The sequence below is a fragment of the Pristiophorus japonicus genome, chromosome 3 (genome assembly GCF_044704955.1).
Source record: "Pristiophorus japonicus isolate sPriJap1 chromosome 3, sPriJap1.hap1, whole genome shotgun sequence".
Lineage (NCBI taxonomy): Eukaryota > Metazoa > Chordata > Chondrichthyes > Pristiophoridae > Pristiophorus > Pristiophorus japonicus.
The window spans coordinates 30508050-30529451 of record NC_091979.1 but is presented as its reverse complement, the minus strand read 5'-3'; the positions used below and the strand labels follow the sequence as shown (position 1 = coordinate 30529451).

The window sequence follows — 21402 nt, the reverse complement described above, 5'->3', positions numbered from 1 at the left end:
TTGACTCATTATTTCAACCCGGCATTGGCACTTTCATGGGGACCAAGGTAGTGATTCACATAAACCCGGACGCCAGGCCAGGGCACCACAAGGCCAGAGCGGTGCCGTACGTGATGCGGGAAAAGATAGAAGGCGAATTGGACCGCCTGCTGAGGGAAGGCATCACCTCGCCAGTCGAATTCAGTGACTGGGCGAGCCCGATTGTGCCGGTGCTCAAGGCGGATGGGTCGGTCAGGATATGTGGTGATTACAAGGCCACCATCAATCGGGTGTCACTCCAAGACCAGTACCCGCTACCGAGAGCGGAGGACCTCTTTGCGACGCTATCCAGTGGCAAACCTTTTTCAAAATTGGACCTGACCTCAGCTTACATGACCCAGGAGCTGGCGAGTGAGTCGAAGAAGCTGACCACCATCACGACACACAAGGGATTGTTTGAGTACAACAGATGTCCGTTCTGGATTCGTTCGGCCGCCGCGATCTTTCAGCGAAATATGGAAAGCCTTCTCAATTCGATTCCAAGGACGGTGGTTTTTCAAGACGACATCCACATCACAGGTCATGATACTGAAGAACACCTCCACAACCTGGAGGAGGTGCTACGCAGACTGGACCGGGTAGGGCTGCGACTGAAAAAGGTGAAGTGCGTCTTCTTAGCTCCAGAGGTAGAGTCCCCTGGGGAGGAGTGTAGCAGCAGACGGGATCAGCCCTACTGCGTCCAAAACAGAAGTGATCCAGAGAGCACCCAGACCCCGTAACACGATGGAGCTGCATTCGTTCCTGGGACTCCTGAACTATTTTGGCAACTTTCTTCCCAAATTGAGCACGCTGCTAGAGCCGTTACATGTGCTCCTACGCAAAGGTCACGACTGGGTCTGGGGGTACAGCCAGGGAAGGGCTTTTGATAGAGCACGCAATTTGTTATGTTCCAACAAACTGTTAACGTTATATGACCCGTATAAGAAACTAGTTTTAACGTGTAAAGCGTCGTCCTATGGGGTCGGGTGTGTGTTGCAGCATGTGAATGCCAATGGTCAGTTAAGGCCGGTAGCTTATGCCTCCAGAAGTCTGTCCCGGGCAGAAAGGGGCTACGGGATGGTAGAAAAGGAAGCGTTAGCATGTGTATATTCAGTAAAAAAAAATGCACCAGTACCTGTTTGGCAGGAAATTTGAGCTGGAGACAGATTCCTAACGTCCCTTTTGGCCGACAACAAGACAATAAATGCGAATGCATCGGCCCGCATACAGAGGTGGGCACTTACGTTTTCCACTTATGACTACACAGACCGGGCACTGAAAACTGTGCCGATGTACTCAGCAGGCTACCACTAGCCACCACTGAGGGGGCAGCTGAGCATGATGCGGAGATGGTCATGGCTGTTGAAGCTTTCGAAAGTGAAGGCTCACCTGTGACAGCCCGTCAGATTAAAGTCTGGACAAATAAAGACCCGCTGCTGTCTAAAGTTTAGAAATGTGTCCTGAATGGGGACTGGGCAGCCACATACGGGGCATGTCCTGAGGAGTTTAAACCGTTTCATAGGCGCAAGGATGAACTCTCGATTCAGGCCAATTGCCTACTGTGGGGAAACCGAATAGTCATGCACCAGAAGGGCAGAGAGGTGTTTATCAGAGAACTTCACAATGAGCACCCGGGCATTGTCATGATGAAGGTAATTGCCAGGTCACACATTTGGTGGCCAGGGATAGATGCAGACCTGGAACTTTGTGTTTGCAGGTGTAATACGTGTGCTCAGCTGGGCAACACACGCAGAGATGCCCCCATTAGCCCCTTGTTCTGGCGCGCCAAGCCATGGTCACGCATCCATGTGAACTACGCAGGTCCTTTCATGGGAAAAATGTTTTTGGTTGTTGTAGACGCCTAATCCAAATGGATTGAGTGTGCCATTTTAAATTCAAGCACATCCTCTGTCAGGGTAGAAAGTCTATGGGCATTGTTCGCCGCCCATTGTCTACTGGATGTCTTGGTCAGCACTGAATTCCAGGACTTCATGGCAGGCAATGGAATCAACCATGTCAGAATGGCACAGTTCAAGCTGGTCTCAAACAGCCAGGCGGAACGAGCAGTGCAGATAATCAAACAGGGGATGCTCAGAATCCAAGGGGGTTCCCTACAAAGCCGCTTATCACGCCTCCTTTTGGCCAATAGATCCCAACCACACTCGCTCACAGGGGTTCCACGCGCAGAGCTGCTAATGAAAAGGACACTCAAAACCAGGTTATCCCTTATACACCCTACTATGAAAGAAGGCGTCAGTCACAATGTGACTACCATGACAGGAATGCGAGGGCGCGAGGTATTGATGTCAATGATCCTGTTTTTGTCCTTAATTACACTGCAGGGCCCAAATGGCTTGCAGGCACTGTGATTGCCAAAGAGGGGAATAGGGTTTTGGTAGTTAAACTTACCAAAGGACAAATCTGCCGCAAACACGTGGATCAAACAAAAAGGAAGTTCAGCAACCCCGTAGAAGAAGCAGAGGAAGATCACGACGTAGAGTTTACTCCACCACAGGTGACCGAACCAAGTGGAGGAGAGTCCAGTCACTGTGGGCAGTCCGGACAGGCCTGAGGCACCGCAAACAGCAGACACGCAGGCCAGTGCCCAACAACCGGAGCCCCAACTCAGGCGCTCTACAAGGGAGCGTAAATCACCAGAGAGACTTAACCTGTGATCCCAATAAGACTTTGCGGGGGGAGGTGATGTCATGTATTCAACTGTCATTGTAACCATGTATAAACTGACCTAAGTTGTATACCTTGAGAACACTGACCATAGCTGGTGAACTTGTGGGAGACACTCCTAACCTGGATTTTCCAGTATAAAAGGGGAAGCTTCACCCACCGTCTGCCTCTTGAGGTCTTGGTAATAAAGGTAACTGGTCACAGAGTGATCTTTTCTCAAGTATGGGCCTTGTGTGCATTTATACTGTAGAGTAACGAGATATTAACAGCTATATAAGGTATTCGTGAGGCCACACCTGGAATACTGCGTGCAGTTTTGGTTTCCATATTTAGGAAATTATATACTTACTTTTGAGGCAGTTCAGAGAAGGTTCACTAGGTTGATTCCGGGGATGAGGGGGTTGACTTATGAGGAAAGGTTGAGTAGGCTGGGCCTCTACTAATTGGAATTCAGAAGAATGAGAGGTGATCTTATCGAAGCGTATAAGATTATGAGGGGGCTTCTCAAGGTGGATGCAGAGAGGATGTTTACACTGATAGGGAAGACTAGAACTACAGGGCACAATCTTAGAATAAGGGGCTGCCCGTTTAAAACAGAGATGAGGAGAAATTTCTTCACTGAGGCTTGTAAAGCTGTGGAAGTCGCTGCCTCAGAGAGCTGTGGAAGCTGGGACATTGAATAAATTTAAGACAGAAATCGACAGTTTCTTGAACGATAGGGTGTTATGGGGAGCGGGCGGGGAAGTGGAGCTGAGTCCATGATCAGATCTGCCATGATCTTATTGAATGGCAGAGCAGGCTCGAGGGGCCGTTTGGCTTACTCCTGTTCCTATTTCTTACGTTCTTATGTTCTTATGATCTAATTGAATGGTGGATCAGGCTCGAGGGGCTGAATGATATACTCCTGTTCCTAAGACTGAAGGAACAGCCTAATAGCTCATCTATAATTCACTGCAGTTACTTTCTTTCTTGTACTTTTAAAGTACTGTGCAAGTATTTCTCCTCAGTGCTCGAGTGAATACTTTCCGTTGAATGCAGAAGCCCCATGGTGCACACTAAATCAGGAGAACATCGAACCAGTATTTATTTACTTTCCCTCATCTATTGAAATGAACATTGGTAAACTTGGGTTGGGAGTTATACAGACCATTTGACCATGGGATGGGGGGAGGGTTTAGGTGCTGATTGAGGGTGGTGGAGGAAGAGTGTGGAGAACATCACAAATAAAACTGATTCCTCTCACAGATGAGGAATTTGCAGGAATCACTGCACAGCAAGAACATTATTTAGCTGGTGGGCATCTGACAACAAGATGCATTAATACAGAGCATGTCAAATATACCAAGGCCCTTCACAGAAGTGTAAATCAGACAAATATTGACACCGAGCCAAAGAAGGAAACACTAGGACTGGTGACTACAAGGTAGTCAAACAGGTAGGGTCTTAAAGGAAGAGAGAGAGGCAGAGATGTTGCAGGTGGAAATTGAATTGAGGGAGGGAGTAGGCCGGAATAAGGGCAGGTGAGAGAAATATAGAGAAACATAGAAAATAGGTGCAGGAGTAGGCCTTTTGGCCTTTTGAGCCTGCATCACCATTCAATAAGATCATGGCTGATCATTCACCTCAGTACCCCTTTCCTGCTTTCTCTCCATACCCCTTGATCCCCTTTACCTGTAATGGCCATATCTAACTCCCTCTTGAATATATCCAATGAACTGGCATCAACAACTCTCTGCGGTAGGGAATTCCACAGGTTAATAACTCTCTGAGTGAAGAAGTTTCACCTCATCTCGGTCCTAAATGGCTTACGCTTATCCTTAGACTATGTCCCCTGGTTCTGGACTTCCCCAGTGTTGGGAACATTATTCCTGCATCTAACCTGTCCAGTCCTGTCAGAATTGTATATGTTTCTATGAGATCCCCTCTCATCTTTCTAAACTCCAGTGAATACAGGCCCAGTCGATCCAGTCTCTCCTAATATGTCAGTCCTGCCATCGTGGGAATCAGTCTGGTAAACCTTCGCTGCACTCCCTCAATAGCAAGAATGTCCTTCCTCAGATTAGGAGACCAAAACTGAACACAATATTCCAGGTGAGACCTCACTAAGGCCTGTACAACTGCAGTAAGACCTCCCTGCACCTATACTCAAATCCGCTAGCTATGAAGGCCAACATACCATTTGCCTTCTTTACCGCCTGCTGTACCTGTATGCCAACTTTCAATGACTGATGCACCATGACACCCAGGTCTCGTTGTACCTCCCTTTTCCTAATCTGCTGCCATTCAGATAATATTTTGCCTTCGTGTTTTTGACACCAAAGTGGATAACCTCACATTTATCCACATTATACTGCATTTGCCACTCGTTTGCCCACTCACCTAACCTGTCCAAGTCACTCTGCAGCCTTTTAACGTCCACCTCACAGCTCATACTGCCATCCAACTTAGTGTCATCTGCAAACTTGGAGATATTACACTCAATTCTCTCATCCAAATCTTTAATGTATATTGTAAATAGCTGGGGTCCCAGCATTGAACCCTGCGGCACCCCACAAGTCACTGCCTGCATTTCTGAAAAGGACTCGTTTATCCCGACTCTCTGCTTTCTGTCTGCCAGCCAGTTTTCTATCCACGTCAGTACATTACCCCAATACCATGTGCTTTAATTTTGCACACCAATCTCTTGTGTGGGACCTTGTCAAAAGCCTTTTGAAAGTCTAAATACACCACGTCCACCGGTTTTCCCTTGTCCGTTCTACCAGTTACATCCTCAAAAAATTCCAGAAGATTTGTCAAGCATGATTTTCCTTTCATAAATCCATGCTGACTTGGACTGATCCCATCACTGCATTCCAAATGCCTATTTCATCTTTAGCAATTGATTCCAACATTTTCCCCACTACTGATGTCAGGCTGACCGGTCTATAATTACCTGTCTGCTCTCTCCCTCCCTTCTTTAAAAATGGTGTTATATTAGCTGCCCTCCAGTCCATAGGAACTGATCCAGAATCGATAGACTGTTGGAAAGTGATCACCAATGCATCCACTATTTCTAGGGCCACTTCCTTAAGTACTCTGGGATGCAGACTATCAGGCCCCGGGGATTTATTGGCCTTCAATCCCATCAATTTCCCGAACACAATTTCCTGCCTAATAAGGATTTCCTTCAGTTCCTCCTTCTCACTAGACCCTTGGTTCCTTAGTATTTCTGGAAGGTTATTTGTGTCTTCCTTCATGAAGACAGAACCAAAGTATTTGTTAACTGGCCCTCCAGTGAGAGATGCCACTGGAGATGAATGGTGTCATGCAGCAGACAGCAACTGTTGAAGGAACAATGGCAGGCTTGGGCACCAAGAGGAAAGACGGTAAGTAGGATAATGAGGGCATGGGGAGAAAGCAGGGGAGCGGTTCAGACTCGGTGGCTCATGTGAACAGAAACACCAGACAAATGGCTCTCGTTCTGCACTGTAATATTCTATAATTCTATGAGGGCTTTGTATAGATTGAGTGTAAGCAGGAAAACAGGGATCATTTTCACGTCTCGTAACCTGGCAGAATGGATCGTTCACCTTTTTATTTATTTGTTTCTGGGATGTGGGCATCGCTGGCAAGGCCAGCATTTATTGCCCAACCCTGATGAAGCTACTCCCACAGTGCTGTTAGCGAGGGAGTTCCAGGATTTTGACCCAGCGACGATGAAGGAACGGCGATATATTTCCAAGTCAGGATGGTGTGTATCCTTATAGATGGTAGAGGTCGCGGGTTTGGGAGGTGCTGCCGAAGAAGCCTTGGCGAGTTGCTGCAGTGCATCTTGTAGATGGTACACACTGCAGCCACGGCAGAGCAGTGGAAGGAAGGTAATGCAAGGGTCCCCTGCGGTCATCCCCCTCCAAAACAGATACGCCACCTTGAGTGCTGTTGGGGGGGATGACTCATCAGGGGAGGGCAGCAGCAGCCAAGTTCATGGCACCATGGGTGGCTCTGCTGCAAAGGAGGGAAGGAAAAAGAGTGGGAGAGCAATAGTGGTAGGGGATTCTATTGTAAGGGGAATAGATAGATGTTTCTGCAGCCGCAATCGACTCCAGGATGGTATGTTGCCTCCCTGGTGCAATGGCCAAGGATGTCTCAGAGCGGCTGCAGGACATCTTGGAGGGGAAGGGTGAACAGCCAGTTGTCATGGTGCATATAGTTACCAATGATATAGGTAAAAAAATGGGATGAGATCCTACAAGCTGAATTTAGGGAGCTAGGAGTTAAATTAAAAAGCAGGACCTCAAAGGTAGTAATCTCAGGATTGTTACCAGTGCCTCGTGCTAGTCAGAATAGAAATAGCTCAGATGAATTCGTGGCTTGAGGAGTGGTGCAAATTCCTGGGAATTTGGAACCGGTTCTGGGGGAGGTGGAACCAATAAAAACCGAACACTCTGCACCTGGGCAGGATGAAACCAATGTCCGAGGGGAAGTGCTTGCTAGTGCTGTTGGGGAGGGATTAAACTAATATGGCAGGGGGATGGGAACCTATGCAGGGAAACAGAAGGAAGTAAAATGCGGGCAGAAGCAAAAGAAAGAAAGAAGAAAAGTAAAAGTAGAGACAGAGAAACCCAAGCCAAAAATCAAAAATGACCACATTACAGCAAAATTCTAAAGGGACAAAGTGTGTTAAAAAGACAAGCCTGACGGCTCTGTGCCTCAAGGCGAGGAGTATTCATAATAATGTGGACGAATTAACTGCGCAGGCAGCTATTAACGAATATGGTATAATTGGGATTACGAAGACATGGCTCCAGGGTGACCAAGGCTGGGAACTCAACATCCAGGGGTATTCAACATTCAGGAAGGATAGATAGAAAGGAAAAGGAGGTGGTGTAGCGTTGCTGGTTAAAGAGGCAATTAACACAATAATAAGGAAGGACTTTAGCTTGGATGATGTGGAATCTGTATGGGTAGAGCTGCGGAATACCAAAGGGCAGAAAACGCTAGTGGGAGTTGTGTACAGACTACCAAATAGTAGTAGTAAGGTTGGGGACAGCATCAAACAAGAAATTAGGGATGTGTGCAATAAAGGTACAGCAGTTATCAGGGCGACTTCAATTTACATATTGATTGGGCTAACCAAACTGGTAGCAATATGGTGGAGGAGGATTTCCTGCAGTGTATTAGGGATGGTTTTCTGGACCAATATGTCGAGGAACCAACTAGAGGGCTGGCCATCCTAGACTGTGTGATGTGTAATGAGAAAGGACTAATTAGCAATCTTGTTTTGCGAGGCCCCTTGGGGAAGAGTGACCATTATATGGTAGAATTCTTTATTAAGCTGGAGAGCAACACAGTTAATTCAGAGACGAGAGTCCTGAAATTAATGAAAGGTAACTTTGATGGTATGTGACGTGAATTGGCTAGAATAGACTGGCAAATGATATTTAAAGGGTTGACGGTGGATAGGCAATGGTAAATATTTAAAGATCACATGGATGAACTTCAACAATTGTACATCCCTGTCTGGAGTAAAAATAAAAAGGAGAAGGTGGCTGAACCATGGCTAACAAGGGAAATTAGGGATAGTGTTAAATCCAAGGAAGAGGCATATAAATTGACCAGAAAAAGCAGCAAACCTGAGGACTGGGAGAAATTTAGAATTCAGCAGAGGAGGACAGAGGGTTAAGTTAGGATGGGGAAAATAGAGAATGAGAGGAAGCTTGCTGGGAACATAAAAACTGACTGCAAAAGATTCTATAGATATGCAAAGAGAAAAAGATTAGTGAAGACAAATGTAGGTCCCTTGCAGTCAGATTCAGGTGAATTTATAATGGGGAACAAAGAAATGGCAGACCAATTGAACAAATACTTTGGTTCTGTCTTCACGAAGGAAGACACAAATAACCTTCTGGAAATACTAGGGGACCGAGTGTCTAGCGAGAAGGAGGAACTGAAGGAAATCCTTATTCGTCAGGAAACTGTGTTAGGGAAATTGATGGGATTGAAGGCTGATAAATCCCCGGGGCCTGATGGTCTGCATCCCAGGGTACTTAAGCAAGTGGCCCTAGAAATAGTGGATGCATTGTTGATCATTTTCCAATAGTCTATTGACTCTGGATCAGTTCCTATGGACTGGAGGGTAGCTAATGTAACACTACTTTTTAAAAAAGGAGGGAGAGAGAAAACGGGTAATTATAGACTGGTTAGCCTGACATCAGTAGTGGGGAAAATGTTGGAATCAATTATTAAAGATGAAATAGCAGCGCATTTGGAAAGCAGTGACAGGATCGGTCCAAGTCAGCATGGATTTATGAAAGGGAAATCCTGCTTGACAATCTTATAGAATTTTTTGAGGATGTAACTGGTAGGGTGGACAAGGGAGAACCAGTGGATGTGGTGTATTTGGACCTTCAAAAGGCTTTTGACAAGGTCCCACACAAGAGATTGGTGTGCAAAATTAAAGCACATGGTATTGGGGGTAATGTATTGATGTGGATAGAGAACTGCTCGGCAGGCAGGGAGCAGAGAATCGGGATAAATGGGTCTTTTTCAGAATGGCGGGCAGTGACTAGTGGAGTGCCGCAGAGCTCAGTGCTGGGACCCCAGCTATTTGCAATACACATCAATGATTTAGATGAAGGAATTGATTGTAATATCTACAAGTTTGCAGATGACACTAAGCTGGGTGGTGGTGCGAGCTGTGGGGAGGAGGCTAAGCGGCTGCAGGGTGACTTGGACAGGTTAGGTGAATGGGCAAATGCATGGCAGATGCAGTACAATGTAGATAAATGTGAGGTTATCCACTTTGGTGGCAAAAACATGAAGGCAGAATATTATCTGAATGGCGGCAGATTAGGAAAAGGGGAGGTGCAACGAGACCTGGGTGTCATGGTACATCAGTCATTGAAAGTTGGCGTGCAGGTACAGCAGGCGGTGAAGAAGGCAAATGGTATGTTGGCCTTCATAGCTAGGGGATTTGAGTATAGGAGCAGGGAGATCTTACTGCAATTGTACAGGGCCTTGGTGAGGCCTCACCTCGAATATTGTGTTCAGTTTTGGTCTCCTAATTTGAGTAAGGACAGTCTTGCTATTGAGGGAGTGCAGCGAAGGTTCACCAGACTGATTCCCGGGATGGCAGGACTGACATATGAGGAGAGACTGGATCGACTGGGCCTGTATTCACTGGAGTTTAGAAGAATGAGAGGGGATCTCATAGAAACATATAAAATTCTGACGGGACTGGACTGGTTGGATGCAGGATGAATGTTCACGATGTTGGGGACGTCTAGAACCAGGGGCCACAGTCTAAGGATAAGGGGTAAGCCATTTAGGACTGAGATGAGGAGAAACCTCTTCACTCAGAGAGTTGTTAACCTGTGGAATTCTCTACCACAGAAAGTTGTTGAGGGAAGTTCATTAGATATATTCAAGAGGGAGTTCGATATGGTCATTACTGCTAAAGGGATCAAGGGTTATGGAGAGAAAGCTGGAAAGGGGTACTGAGGGAATGATCAGCCATGACCTTATTGAATGGTGGTGCAGGCTCGAAGGGACGATGGCCTATTCCTGCACCTAATTTCTACGTCTATGTTTCAGAGTACAAATACATAAATCGCTAAAAGTTGCGACACAGGTTAGCAAGTCCATTTAAAAAAAAGCCAACCAATCACTAGGGTTTATTTCTAGACGCATAGAATTGAAAAGTCGGGAAGTTATGCCAAACTTGTATTGAACCTTGTTTAGGCCACACTTAGATTGAGACGTCCGGTAGTCGTGAAAGGCACTATATAAATCCAAGTCTTTCTTTCCTTTTAGAGTATTGCATGCAGTTCTGGTCACCATATAAAAAGGATATCGAGGCACAGGAAAGGTTTCAGAGAAAATTTGCAAGGATGATACTAAAACTGTGAGGGTATACATAATCAGGAAATGATAAACAGGCTGGGTATCTTTTCTCTTGAAAAAAGAAGGCTGAGATGTGACCTAGTCGAGGTCTTTAAAATTATGAAAGGTTTTGACAGAGTGGCTACAGAGAGAATGTTTCTACTTGTGGGGAAGAGCATAACCAGAGGCCATCAATATAAAATCGTTACCAAGAAATCCAATAGGGAATTCAGAAGAAGATTTTTTATCCAAAGAGTGGTGAGAATGTGGAACACGGTACCACAGGGATTGGTTGAAGCAAATAGTATAAATATATTTAAGGGCAGGCTAGACTAGTTTATGAGGGAGAAGAGAATAGAGGGTTATGTGGATAGATTTAGATGAGGAAAGATGGGAGGAGGCTTGAGTGGAGCATAAACGCCGGCATGGACTGGTTGGGCCGAATGGCCTATTTCTGTGACGTATATCCTATGTAATCGGATGTAATCCACTTGTGGGGGCTCAGAAATTAGTGATCATAAATGTAAGATCGCACAAAAAAAATCCAACAAGGATTTAAGGGGAATTTTTTTTTTAAATGACCTCAGGACATCAAAACACTTTACAGCCAATGAAGCACTTTTGATGTGTAGTCACTGTTGTAATGTAGGAAACACAGCAGCCAATTGCGCACAGCAAGCTCCCACAAACAGCAATGTGATAATGACAAGATAATCTGTTTTAGCGATGTTGATTGAGGGATAAATATTCATGGTCTACAGCACTGTAGTAATACCTGCCCTCCTGTATGGCTCAGAGACATGGACCATGTATAGTAGACACCTCAAGTTGCTGGAGAAATATCACTAACGATGTCTCCGCAAAATCCTACAAATCGCCTGGGAGGATAGGCGCACCAACATCAGCGTCCTCATTCAGGCCAACATCCCCAGCATTGAAGCACTGACCACACTCGATCAGCTTCACTCGGTAGGCCACATAGTTCGCATGCCAGACTCGAGACTCCCAAAGCAAGTGCTCTACTCAGAGCTCCTTCACGGCAAATGAGCCAAAGGTGGGCAGCAGAAACGCTACAAGGTCACCCTCAAAGCCTCCCTGATAAAGTGCGACATCCACACTGACACCTGGGAGTCCCTGGCCCAAGACCGCCCTAAGTGGAGGAAGTGCATCCGAGATGGCGCTGAGCACCTCAAGTCTCAATGCCGAGAGCATATAGAAATCAAGCGCAGGCAGCGGAAGGACCGTGCGGCAAACCAGTCCCACCCACTCCTTCCCTCAACGACTATCTGTCCCACTTGTGACAGTCTGTGGCTCTCGTATTGGACTGTTTAGCAAAGAACTCACATCAGGAGTGGAAGCAAGTCTTCCTCGATTCCGAGGAACTGCCTATGAAGATGATGAAATATTGGCCAGGACAATGGGAAGAATGCCCATGCTCTTCTTCGAAATAGTGCCATGGGATCTTTTACATCCACCTGAGAGAGCAGACGGAGCCTCCGTTTAACGTCTCATGCGTAAGTCAGCACCTCCGACAGTGCAGCACTGGAGTTTTGTGCTGAACGTCTCTGGAGCGGGACTTAAAACCACCATCTCTGAAACTCAGTGGCGAGAGTGCTACCATTGGGCCACGGCTGAGAATTTACCCAGAGATTGGTTAGAAAATCGTACGTACTACCACAAGCAATAGTTGAGGCGAATAGCGTTGATGCATTTAAGTGGAAGCGAGATAAACACATGAGGGAGAAAGGAATACAAGGAATACAATATGCTGATTGGATTACATGGAGCATAAACACTGGCATAGACCGGTTGGGCCGAATGGTCTGTTTCAGTGCTGTAAATTCTATTTAATTTTACGTTATGTATCTGTGTCTGTTTCCCTCGGTCATAATTTCGGAAACCAAAGGAAGAGCTGTCCTGTTTGTGACATTATAGAGGCCTGTGGTGCCGGCAGAATCTAGGAGTGGCGAATCTCGGAAAGCATTCCCGACAGCAGAAATATCTGCACCTTTCTCATCCGCATGTTGGATTGTTAATTAAGAATGGCAGATACCAGGGAGTGATTCCAAGGCAGTAAAGCGCAAAGCTTGAGGATATTACAACTTGCCTTTGTATCCTGAGGTTGGATTATTGCTTTGAAATCATGCCAGGGTACTTGAATTTTTTTTTTGTACAATAACAGTTATGGGATAACTCAATCATTTTTATGCTGACAGCTGGTGTCAGCCTTGGCAACAAATGTCTCTTGCGTTATAACAACAACTTTATATACTGCGTTTAACATAGTAAAACGTCCAAATTTGACACCGAGCCACATAAGGAGATATTAGGACAGGTGACCAAAAGCTTGGTCAAAGAGGTAGGTTTTAAGGAACGTTGTAAAGGAGAAGAAAGGTAGAGAGGCGGAGAGGTTCATGGGGGGAATTCCAGAGCTAAGGGCCCAGGCAGCTGAAAGCACGGCTGTCAATGATGGAACAAATAAAATTGGTGATGCGTACGAGGCCAGAATTGGAGGCGTGCAGGGATCTCGGAGGGTTGTAGGGCTGGAGGAGATTACGGATATAGGGAGGAGAGGTTAGGGAAGGATTTGAAAACAAGGATGAGAATTTTAAAATTGTGGCCTTGTTGGACCAGGAACCAATGTAGGTCAGTGAGCACGTGATGGCACGTGGGAACATTTACAGTTAAAATGAATCTCTCTGATATTACTGCAGGTTTATGCTGACTTCATGTGCCTTTGATTACCGGGAACTGCTGTCTTTGACACACAGGCCGGAATGTTCTTCAGAGAGGTGGGTTGGGGGCAGTGGGTGGAAGGGCGTGGCGAGGCGGACGGGGGAAATCCAGGAGGCCAGGTTCACCGCAGGCTCTGCCAACTTTACTGGCAGGGCTTAATTTGAATGGGAGGCCTCGGTTTCCCGCCAACAGCTAGTCAGCTTGATAGGGTGGATGGCTGCGGGCGGGTAGGCCTCAGTTGCAAGGGGTTGGTCTGGGGGAGGGATCGGTGGAGGAAGGTCAGTAATTAGCAGAGATTCGGCGATCAGCAGGGTTGGGAATCAGGAGAGAGGAGAGAGTATCGGCGGGGGGATTGGCAGGCAAGCAGGGATCGGGAATCGGCGATGGGAGGGGGGGGGGAGTGGTCAGCCAGGGATTGATGGAGATGGGGAGGGGCATAGCATCGGCAAGGGGGGGCCAGAGGATCAGGGCCGGCCATTAGAGGATCGTGGCTGGCCTCTTTATCATTGTTGGGGTGAGGAGGCTTGGCAATGGCGGGGGGGGCGGGCGAGGGAAAGGAGGTCTGGAGATGGTGGCGGGGGGAGGGAGGGAGGCCTGGAGATGGCGGGGGGAGGCCTGGGGATGGGAGGGAGGGGAGAGAGAGATAAGCCTGGGGATGGGGGGGGGGGGAGGCCTGGGGATGGGGGGGGAGGGAAGGAGGCCTGGGGATGGGGGGTGGGGGAGGGAGGGAGGCCTGGAGATGGTGGGGGGGGGGAGGCCTGGGGATGGGAGGGAGGGGAGAGAGAGATAAGCCTGGGGATGGGGGGGGGAGGGAGGCCTGGGGATGGGGAGGGAGGGATGCCAGGGGATGGGGGGTGGGGGGGAGGGAGGCTTGGGGATGGGGAGGAGGCCTGGCGATGGGTGGGGGGAGGGTGGCCTGGGGGTGGAGGGGGGGAGGCCTTGGGATGGGCGGGGAGAGGGAGGCCTGGGATTGGGGGGAGGGGGGAGGGAGGCCTGGGGAGATGATCAGAGGTGTGGTCTTCGATCGCGGGGTTTGGGTATGGTAGTGGCTCTGGATCCAGGGCGTAGGTATAAAGCCACTTACCATCTGGATGCAGTAGAACCCGCCTCGGTTTAACTACAGAGTTTCAAGAATTTTGTGAACCCTGTCCCCGGGCAGTTAAATTCACGATAGACGGGGAAAAAGCGGCTTCCCGCCGCCTCATTACGATTTTGAAATTGAGGTTTCGCCCCCAGGAAGCAGATTGGTCACCTGCTCCCCGTCACGAATCCAGCCAAGCTGGAAGTGGGCAGATTGGAGGCAGGATCAAGTCAGATTCACCTTTTTAACACTTTAACTGTCCCCATGCCTCCAACCCACACACTTTTTAATGGGAATATTCCGGCCACAATTTTTCCATTAAAGGAAGAAAGAAAGAAAGTCTTGGATTTATATTGCGCCTTTCACGACCAACAGACATCTCAAAGCGCTTTTCAGCCAATTAATTACTTTTGGAATGTTGTCACTGTTGTAATGAGGGAGATGCGGCAGATAATTTGTGCACAGCAAGCTCCCACAAACAGCAATGTGATAATGACCAGATAATCTGTTTTGTTATGTTGATTGAGGGATAAACATTGGCCAGGACACCGGGGATAACTCCCCTGCTCTTCTTCAAAATAGTGCCCTGGAATCTTTTAAGTCCACCTGAGAGAGCAGTGTAACATCTCATCAAATAGACAGTACCTCTGACAATGCAGCCCTCCCTCAGCACTGCACTGGAGTGTCAGCTTAGATTTCCCTGGAGCGGGACTTGAGCCCACAACCTTCTGACTCAGAGGCGAGTGTGCTGTCCACTGAGCCACAGCTGACACTAACCATTACAAATAAACTCAGGCCTAGAAATTGGTTCACGCTCGCGTGAAGTGGCCGCTACAAACAACCCCTGTGCAGGAGCTGGCATGCCCGAAGCCCATCCGATATTGGGGACATAATTTATATATGAGACCAGCGATCTGCCGGTCACCTGCTGGGCATTGTCAGACATCTTGCCGGCAGGTGAAGAGGATTTGAATTTTGGTACACTGCTTCACCATAGCATCACTTAGATAGGTCTTAGGAGAGTATTGGAGGGGGGTCGGGGGGCGGGGGGCGTTATGGAAGATAGTGAGTGCAATTTGGAAAGAGAGGGGCGATCAAGAGAGCGAGGGCAGCAGCAATTGGGAAGAGGGGCTAGCGATTGGGACAAAGGTGAGATGAATTGGAGGGAGAACTTTAACACTGTGGTGCACCCAAAAGGGGCACTCCTGCACATCCCAGGGCTATATTCAGGTACGTATTTTTCAGCAAACTTACACTTTTGGTGGCAGTCTCCAACGGCCCCATTACAGTCTGTGCTTTGCTGAACGCAATCAGACAAAAGTTTGCCTATTTACGTATACGAAGGGGTTAATATTTCAGGCATGGGCCCGGGCGCCTCTTGTTGTGCCTTTACCAATATGGCGGGTGACGCACTTTTGCTGCATAATTGACACGCACTCCACACCCACCATATTGGATGCTTAGTTGTCCAATCTGCGTGGGCTTTGGGGCTACTGTTAAATTGGTCAGGGCCATTTCTTTAGCCCCTGACTCTTAAATTCCTATTGCAAGCCTCAACTAGTATTTCAAAGGTTGGGTTTCCTAAAACAGCGGTCCTAAAAGGCTGCTCAAAAAAAACCAAAGCTTCGTTAAACTTTGTTTTTTGTGACGTCGGATGGAGCAGGAATGCACTTACTGGCTGCAGAAAAAGAACTGTGGCTGGACCGCAGCCCCATCCCCTCCCTATAGCTGCCTGCCCACCATGGACTTACCTGTGGGCCTTGGCACTCGACAAAATTTGTTAGGCCTACAAAGATTTGTACAATTTATTATGATGATAAAGAAATAAGAAAGCAAGTCTGGATTTATATAGCTCCTTTCAATGCCTCAGGATGTCCCAAATCTTTTTATAGCCAATGCAGTACTTTGGGAGTGTGAGGCCTGAGGATGAATTTAGTTTGGATCCTTAAGCCTCACGGGCATCGCAGCTGGTTTGGGGCGCTGGTGAATTTAGGCATGAATACCTGTTGGTCATCATGATACCATCATCTTGCAGCAATTTAGGCTGCTCCACTGCATTAGAATCATAGACTAATACGGCACAGAAGGTGGACATTTGGCCCATCGATTCTACACTGGCTTTTTTGAAGAACAATCCAGTTAGTCCCACTCCCTCACCCTTTCCCCATATCCCTGCAATTATTTATTTTTACAGTATTTATCCAATTCCCTTTTGAAGGCCACTATTCAATCTGTATTCACCACCCTATCAGGCAATGCATTCCAAATCCTAACCACTCGTTGCGTAAATAAGTTTTTTTCTCATGTCGCCTCTGGTTCTATTGCCAATCATCTTAAATCTGTGCTCTCTGGTTATCAACACTTCAGCCATTGGAAACAGTTTCTCTTTACTTACTCTAACTAAACCCTTCATAATTTTAAACAGCTCTATCAAATCTCCTCTCAATCTTCTCTGCTCTAAGGAGAACAACCCCAGCTTCTCCAGTCTATCCACGTAACTGTAATCCCTCATCCCTGGAACCATTCTAGTAAATCTCTTCTGTTCTCTCTCCAAAGCCTTCACGTCCTTCCTAAAGTTTGGTGCCCAAATTTGGACACACTACTCCAGCTGGGGCCAAACTAATGATGCGAGATTCAAAGAAAGAAAGACCTGTTTATGTAGCACCTTTCACGTCCTCAGGACATCCCAAAATGAATCACATGCCAATTAAGTGTAGTCACTTTTGTAATGTAGGGAAATGTTCATCGAGGGATAACTGTTTGACACTAGGAGAACTCGCCTTCGATTATTGCCAAGGGATCTTATGTGTTTGAGGGCAGATGGGGCCTTCGTTTATCATCATCATCATAGGCAGTCCCTTGAAATCGAGGAAGTCTTGCTTCCACTCTAAAAGTGAGTTCTCAGGTGACTGAACATCCAATACGGGAACCACAGTCTCTGTCACAGGTGGGACAGACAGTCATTGAAGGAAAGGGTGGGTGGGACTGGTTTGCCGCACGCTCCTTCCGCTGCCTGCGCTTTATTTCTGCATGCTCTCGGCGATGAGACTCGAGGTGCTCAGCGCCTTCCCGGATGCACCTCCTCCACCGAGGGCAGTCTTTGGCCAGGGACTCCCAGGTGTTGGTGGGGTTGTTGCATTTTATTAATGTCTCGTCTTTGGTTTAACGTCTCAACTGTAAGACGGTACCTTAAATAGTGCAACACTCTCTCAGTATTGCACTGAAGTGTCAGCCTGGATTTTGTGCTCAAAGTCTCTGGAGTAGGGCTCGAACCTTTAACCTTCTGACTCGGATGCATTAGAGCTACCGCTGAGCCAAAGCTGACACCAACTGGGGATTCAATACCCCACCAAAGCTTCAATCTTTCCTGCACTGTACCATAAGGGAAAACAAGCATCTACAGTTACACAAGCAATAACATTTTACCCTTTAACTAGCAGCAAAAATGTGTGGCGATGCATATATGGAGGGTAACATAATTTCAAATAGCAGAACAGATATAAATATGGGAGAGAACTTTGGTTGGATAGCACCCCTTGCGAGGAGTGCTACAGTGAGCACCGGCATTTGCGCTGCTCGGCAAATTCAGTGTGCCGGAACCTACGGCGCAGAGGAGTATCGCGCCGGTGTGCAACACCCCCGGTATCGACACGGCTGCAAAATTTGTTTTGAGCTGCACCTGTAGCACCCCCTAGTGACACCGCCAGAAAAAGCTGCCGTGCAGAGCTGTTCCAGGGCACGAAGGGAAGGAATGGCTGCATGAGCTAAGTGTGTGAGTGATAATTTTTTTTTTGCGATTTAACTTTATTTGGGGTGACTAATGTAGAGGGAATGACTTTTGTGGTTTTTGTTCCGATTCTTTTTTTTTGCAGAGAGACTTCTCTTAGGGCACTACGAAATCTGCTCTTTAGCTCGAGATATTCAGTTGCTCACCCGGCCTAGTGCCCTAAGAGAAGTGTGGAACGCCTCCCTTAGCGCTCCACTCCATTGTCGGCACAACAACTGAATCTTGTGGTTCCCGTCGCAAACCATTTTCTGACGCTGAATTTAGCGACCGCCCGACATTGGCGCCTTAAGAACCCTCCAACCAAAATTTCTAGCCCCATATGTTTGGCTAAAAATGTTTTATCCATTCCTGAAATGTGGGCATTGCTGGCAAGGGTGGCATTTTTACTGCCCATCCTTAGCTAGCCTTAGAATTCGTGAGACCTTCTTCTTGAACAGCCGAGTGGTTTGGCAGGTCACTTCAGAGGGCAGTTAAGAGTCAACCATATTGCTGTGGGTCTGGAGTCACATATAGGCCAGACCGGGTAAAGACAGCTGATTTCAGCCATGATCATATTAAATGGCGGAGCAGGATCGAGGGGTCAAATGACCTACTCCTGCTCCTATTCCTTATTTCCTTCCCTAAAGAACATTAGTGAACCAGATGGATTTTTACAACAATCTGACAGCTTCATGGTCACTTTTATTGATACCAGTATTTTGTTGGTACATTTGTTTTTTTAATGAATTCAAATTCGAAACTTCCATGATGGAAACGTTCCCTGGATTATTCGTCTAGTGCTTTGGATTACTAGTATAAAATAGGCAATCTAACTCATTGATATCTATGATGCTCACCAAATATATTCTTTTCACACTTAAGAATCAAAACTAATGTTACTGGTTTCCAAAAGGAATATTTACCTCATTCAGACTAAAAGTACTGCATCGATTTTTTGTGAAGAGGGAGTACATAATTAAATTGATGTGCAGTCATATTTACACGACACAATCTCTTTCTTTACAGCGGTTTCTGCCTTCTTTGAGGTTGGGACTTCCCTAATATACAACTTCCAGGAGTTTTATGGGATTGCCAAGAATCTAAGTGCGCATTTGTCCGCCATCTACATGGACAAGACAGTCTCCACGGAGAACGCTGCTTTCAGCTTCCGGACAACACGTGCTCCCAGCATCCTCCTGTATGTGGACACCTACCATGAGGAGTATTTTGCCGTGATATTAATGCAAAATGGTAAGTTTTAGACAAAACACTAGAGTTTCTTGCGTGAAAAGCTCATTCCTGTAAAGCTTCAATCAGAATTGTAACATTTAAAATGTCGTATGACCGATATCTGTCTAGAAAATGGTCCATTCTGGAAGCTGTTAGCCCACCTGCCCCTACCCCCAGACTGAAAGGGTGGTGGAGGCAGATTCAATTGTGACTTTCAAAAGGGAATCGGGTAAGTAACTGAAGGAAAATAAATTGCAGGGCTACGGGGAAAGGGTGGGGGAGTGGGACTAGCTGAAGTGCTCTTGCAGAGAACTGGCATGGGCTCGACGGGCCGAATGGCCTCCTTCTGTGCTGTAAATATTCGCTGATTCCTTGATTCAGACTTCAACAGAATATTTTTCTTTCTGAACCTGGTCATCATTGGGAAGAACTGATTTCAGAGACTATTTAACATTCAAGGGGACCAGAACTCTAGGCTTTGTTGAATGCAGAATCTGGAAACAGTTGCTCAGATGGTTGTCCCTGGGGTTTAGAATACGAATTGACTGTGTTGACGATTGGTAACTCATTGATGACATTCGAGGGTTAGTTCTGATCCTAGATTGTTGTATCACGGGCTAGATTTTTCAGACCTTTCACAATCAATGGGCAAAAAAATATTGTGTTCTGGTCAACGTGCAGTCAAATATATCTCAGCCCAGCTGATCCTAGTTGAGTACGCCCTTCTTCATGTTCTTTTGGTGCAGATCGATCAATGAATTTTCCTAATTTTAGAAGCATTGTGTCTGCTTTTGTTGTATCCCACACATCTCTTATTGGTATTGGCCAATGTTGGATATGTTGTAATCAAAGCTGTTGCCAACTGCCAGGGAATTAGTGATGTGTATTTATTTCCTCTTATTCTGCTTTGTTCGCTCAACTTTTTATTTTGATTGCTTGAACAATCTTCCAATAAAAAGTCAATTAAAAAAATACACACAAGGTTGCAGGAGAAGTTTGGACGACAGACATCTCCCAGCTTCTTTAGAAGGACATGTTGATAGGGTTAGCTGAAGAGGGGTGGGAGGAGGCTCAAGTGGAGCATAAATAGACCAGTTGGGCCGAATGACCTGTTTCTGCGCTGTAGACTATATGGGCCTGAAATTGCGCTCGCCTCGGGCATGTACAAAGTGCACACAAACGCAGGCATGTGAAGGGAAAGGGCCTCCGTGGGTGGAGTGTTGGGCTATTTGCCCAATTCCTGCCCAGCGTAATGTCTGCTTTTACCAGCGTAAGAGTTCAAAAAAATAGAAAAATTAAACGTTATCACTCATTTATATATTGGCCCTGAAATTCCGGCCTCCCCGGGGCCATACGGAGTGTGTACGGACCCGAGAAGGCATCGGAAAAGCCGGTTTTCGTTGTGCAATGCGCATGCACCGAAAACCGGCTTTTCCGATCTGTCCGGTTTCTGGCTTGACCGATGGCCACTTCTCGGGGAGAAGGACATTCCCACGGCAGAGATTGGATTATTTGCCCATCTCTTGCCCTGCGAATGTCCTTAAAACTCTTGCACCTGGTAAAAGCAGGCGCATGGCCTACTTTTACCAGCGTAAGAGTTTAAAAACATATCAAAAACATATAACAATAAAATTTAAAAATACATATTTATGTTAAAAGCCCTGCGCACTCAGGTAATAAAATTTTAAACCATAATTAAAACTTTTTTAAAAAATCGGCAAATATTTTTTTTTCAAAAGCATTTCTACCAACTTTAATTTTTATAATGTATTTATGTGAGGTTTTTTTTAATGTTTTATGCAGTGTTTGTGTGTTTGGGGTTGTTTCTCATTCATAGTAATAGGAGTTTCGGACTTACGAAATTCCTATTACTATGAATGATAAAATACTTTACCGTGATTGGGTGTCCAGGCCCACGTGACTCCTACGGACGTCCCAATGTGAACACGCTCCGTTGCGGAAGAAGAGGAGGCCTCGAGACTGGGATCTCTGGCGAGCATTCGACCAAAAGGTAAGTGCGCATCTT

The 21402-nt window shown here is 46.6% G+C and overlaps 1 protein-coding gene across 1 annotated transcript in view; it reads left to right on the top strand.

Annotated features, from left to right (window-relative positions):
- The window catches only part of LOC139253715 (contactin-associated protein-like 5), a 1602302-nt gene that overhangs the window by 1325631 nt on the left and 255269 nt on the right, over nucleotides 1-21402 (top strand). The window contains exon 20 of the mRNA XM_070873519.1: nucleotides 19173-19397. Coding sequence (XP_070729620.1) covers nucleotides 19173-19397 — 225 coding nt within the window. The remainder of the gene's footprint in view (nucleotides 1-19172; nucleotides 19398-21402) is intronic.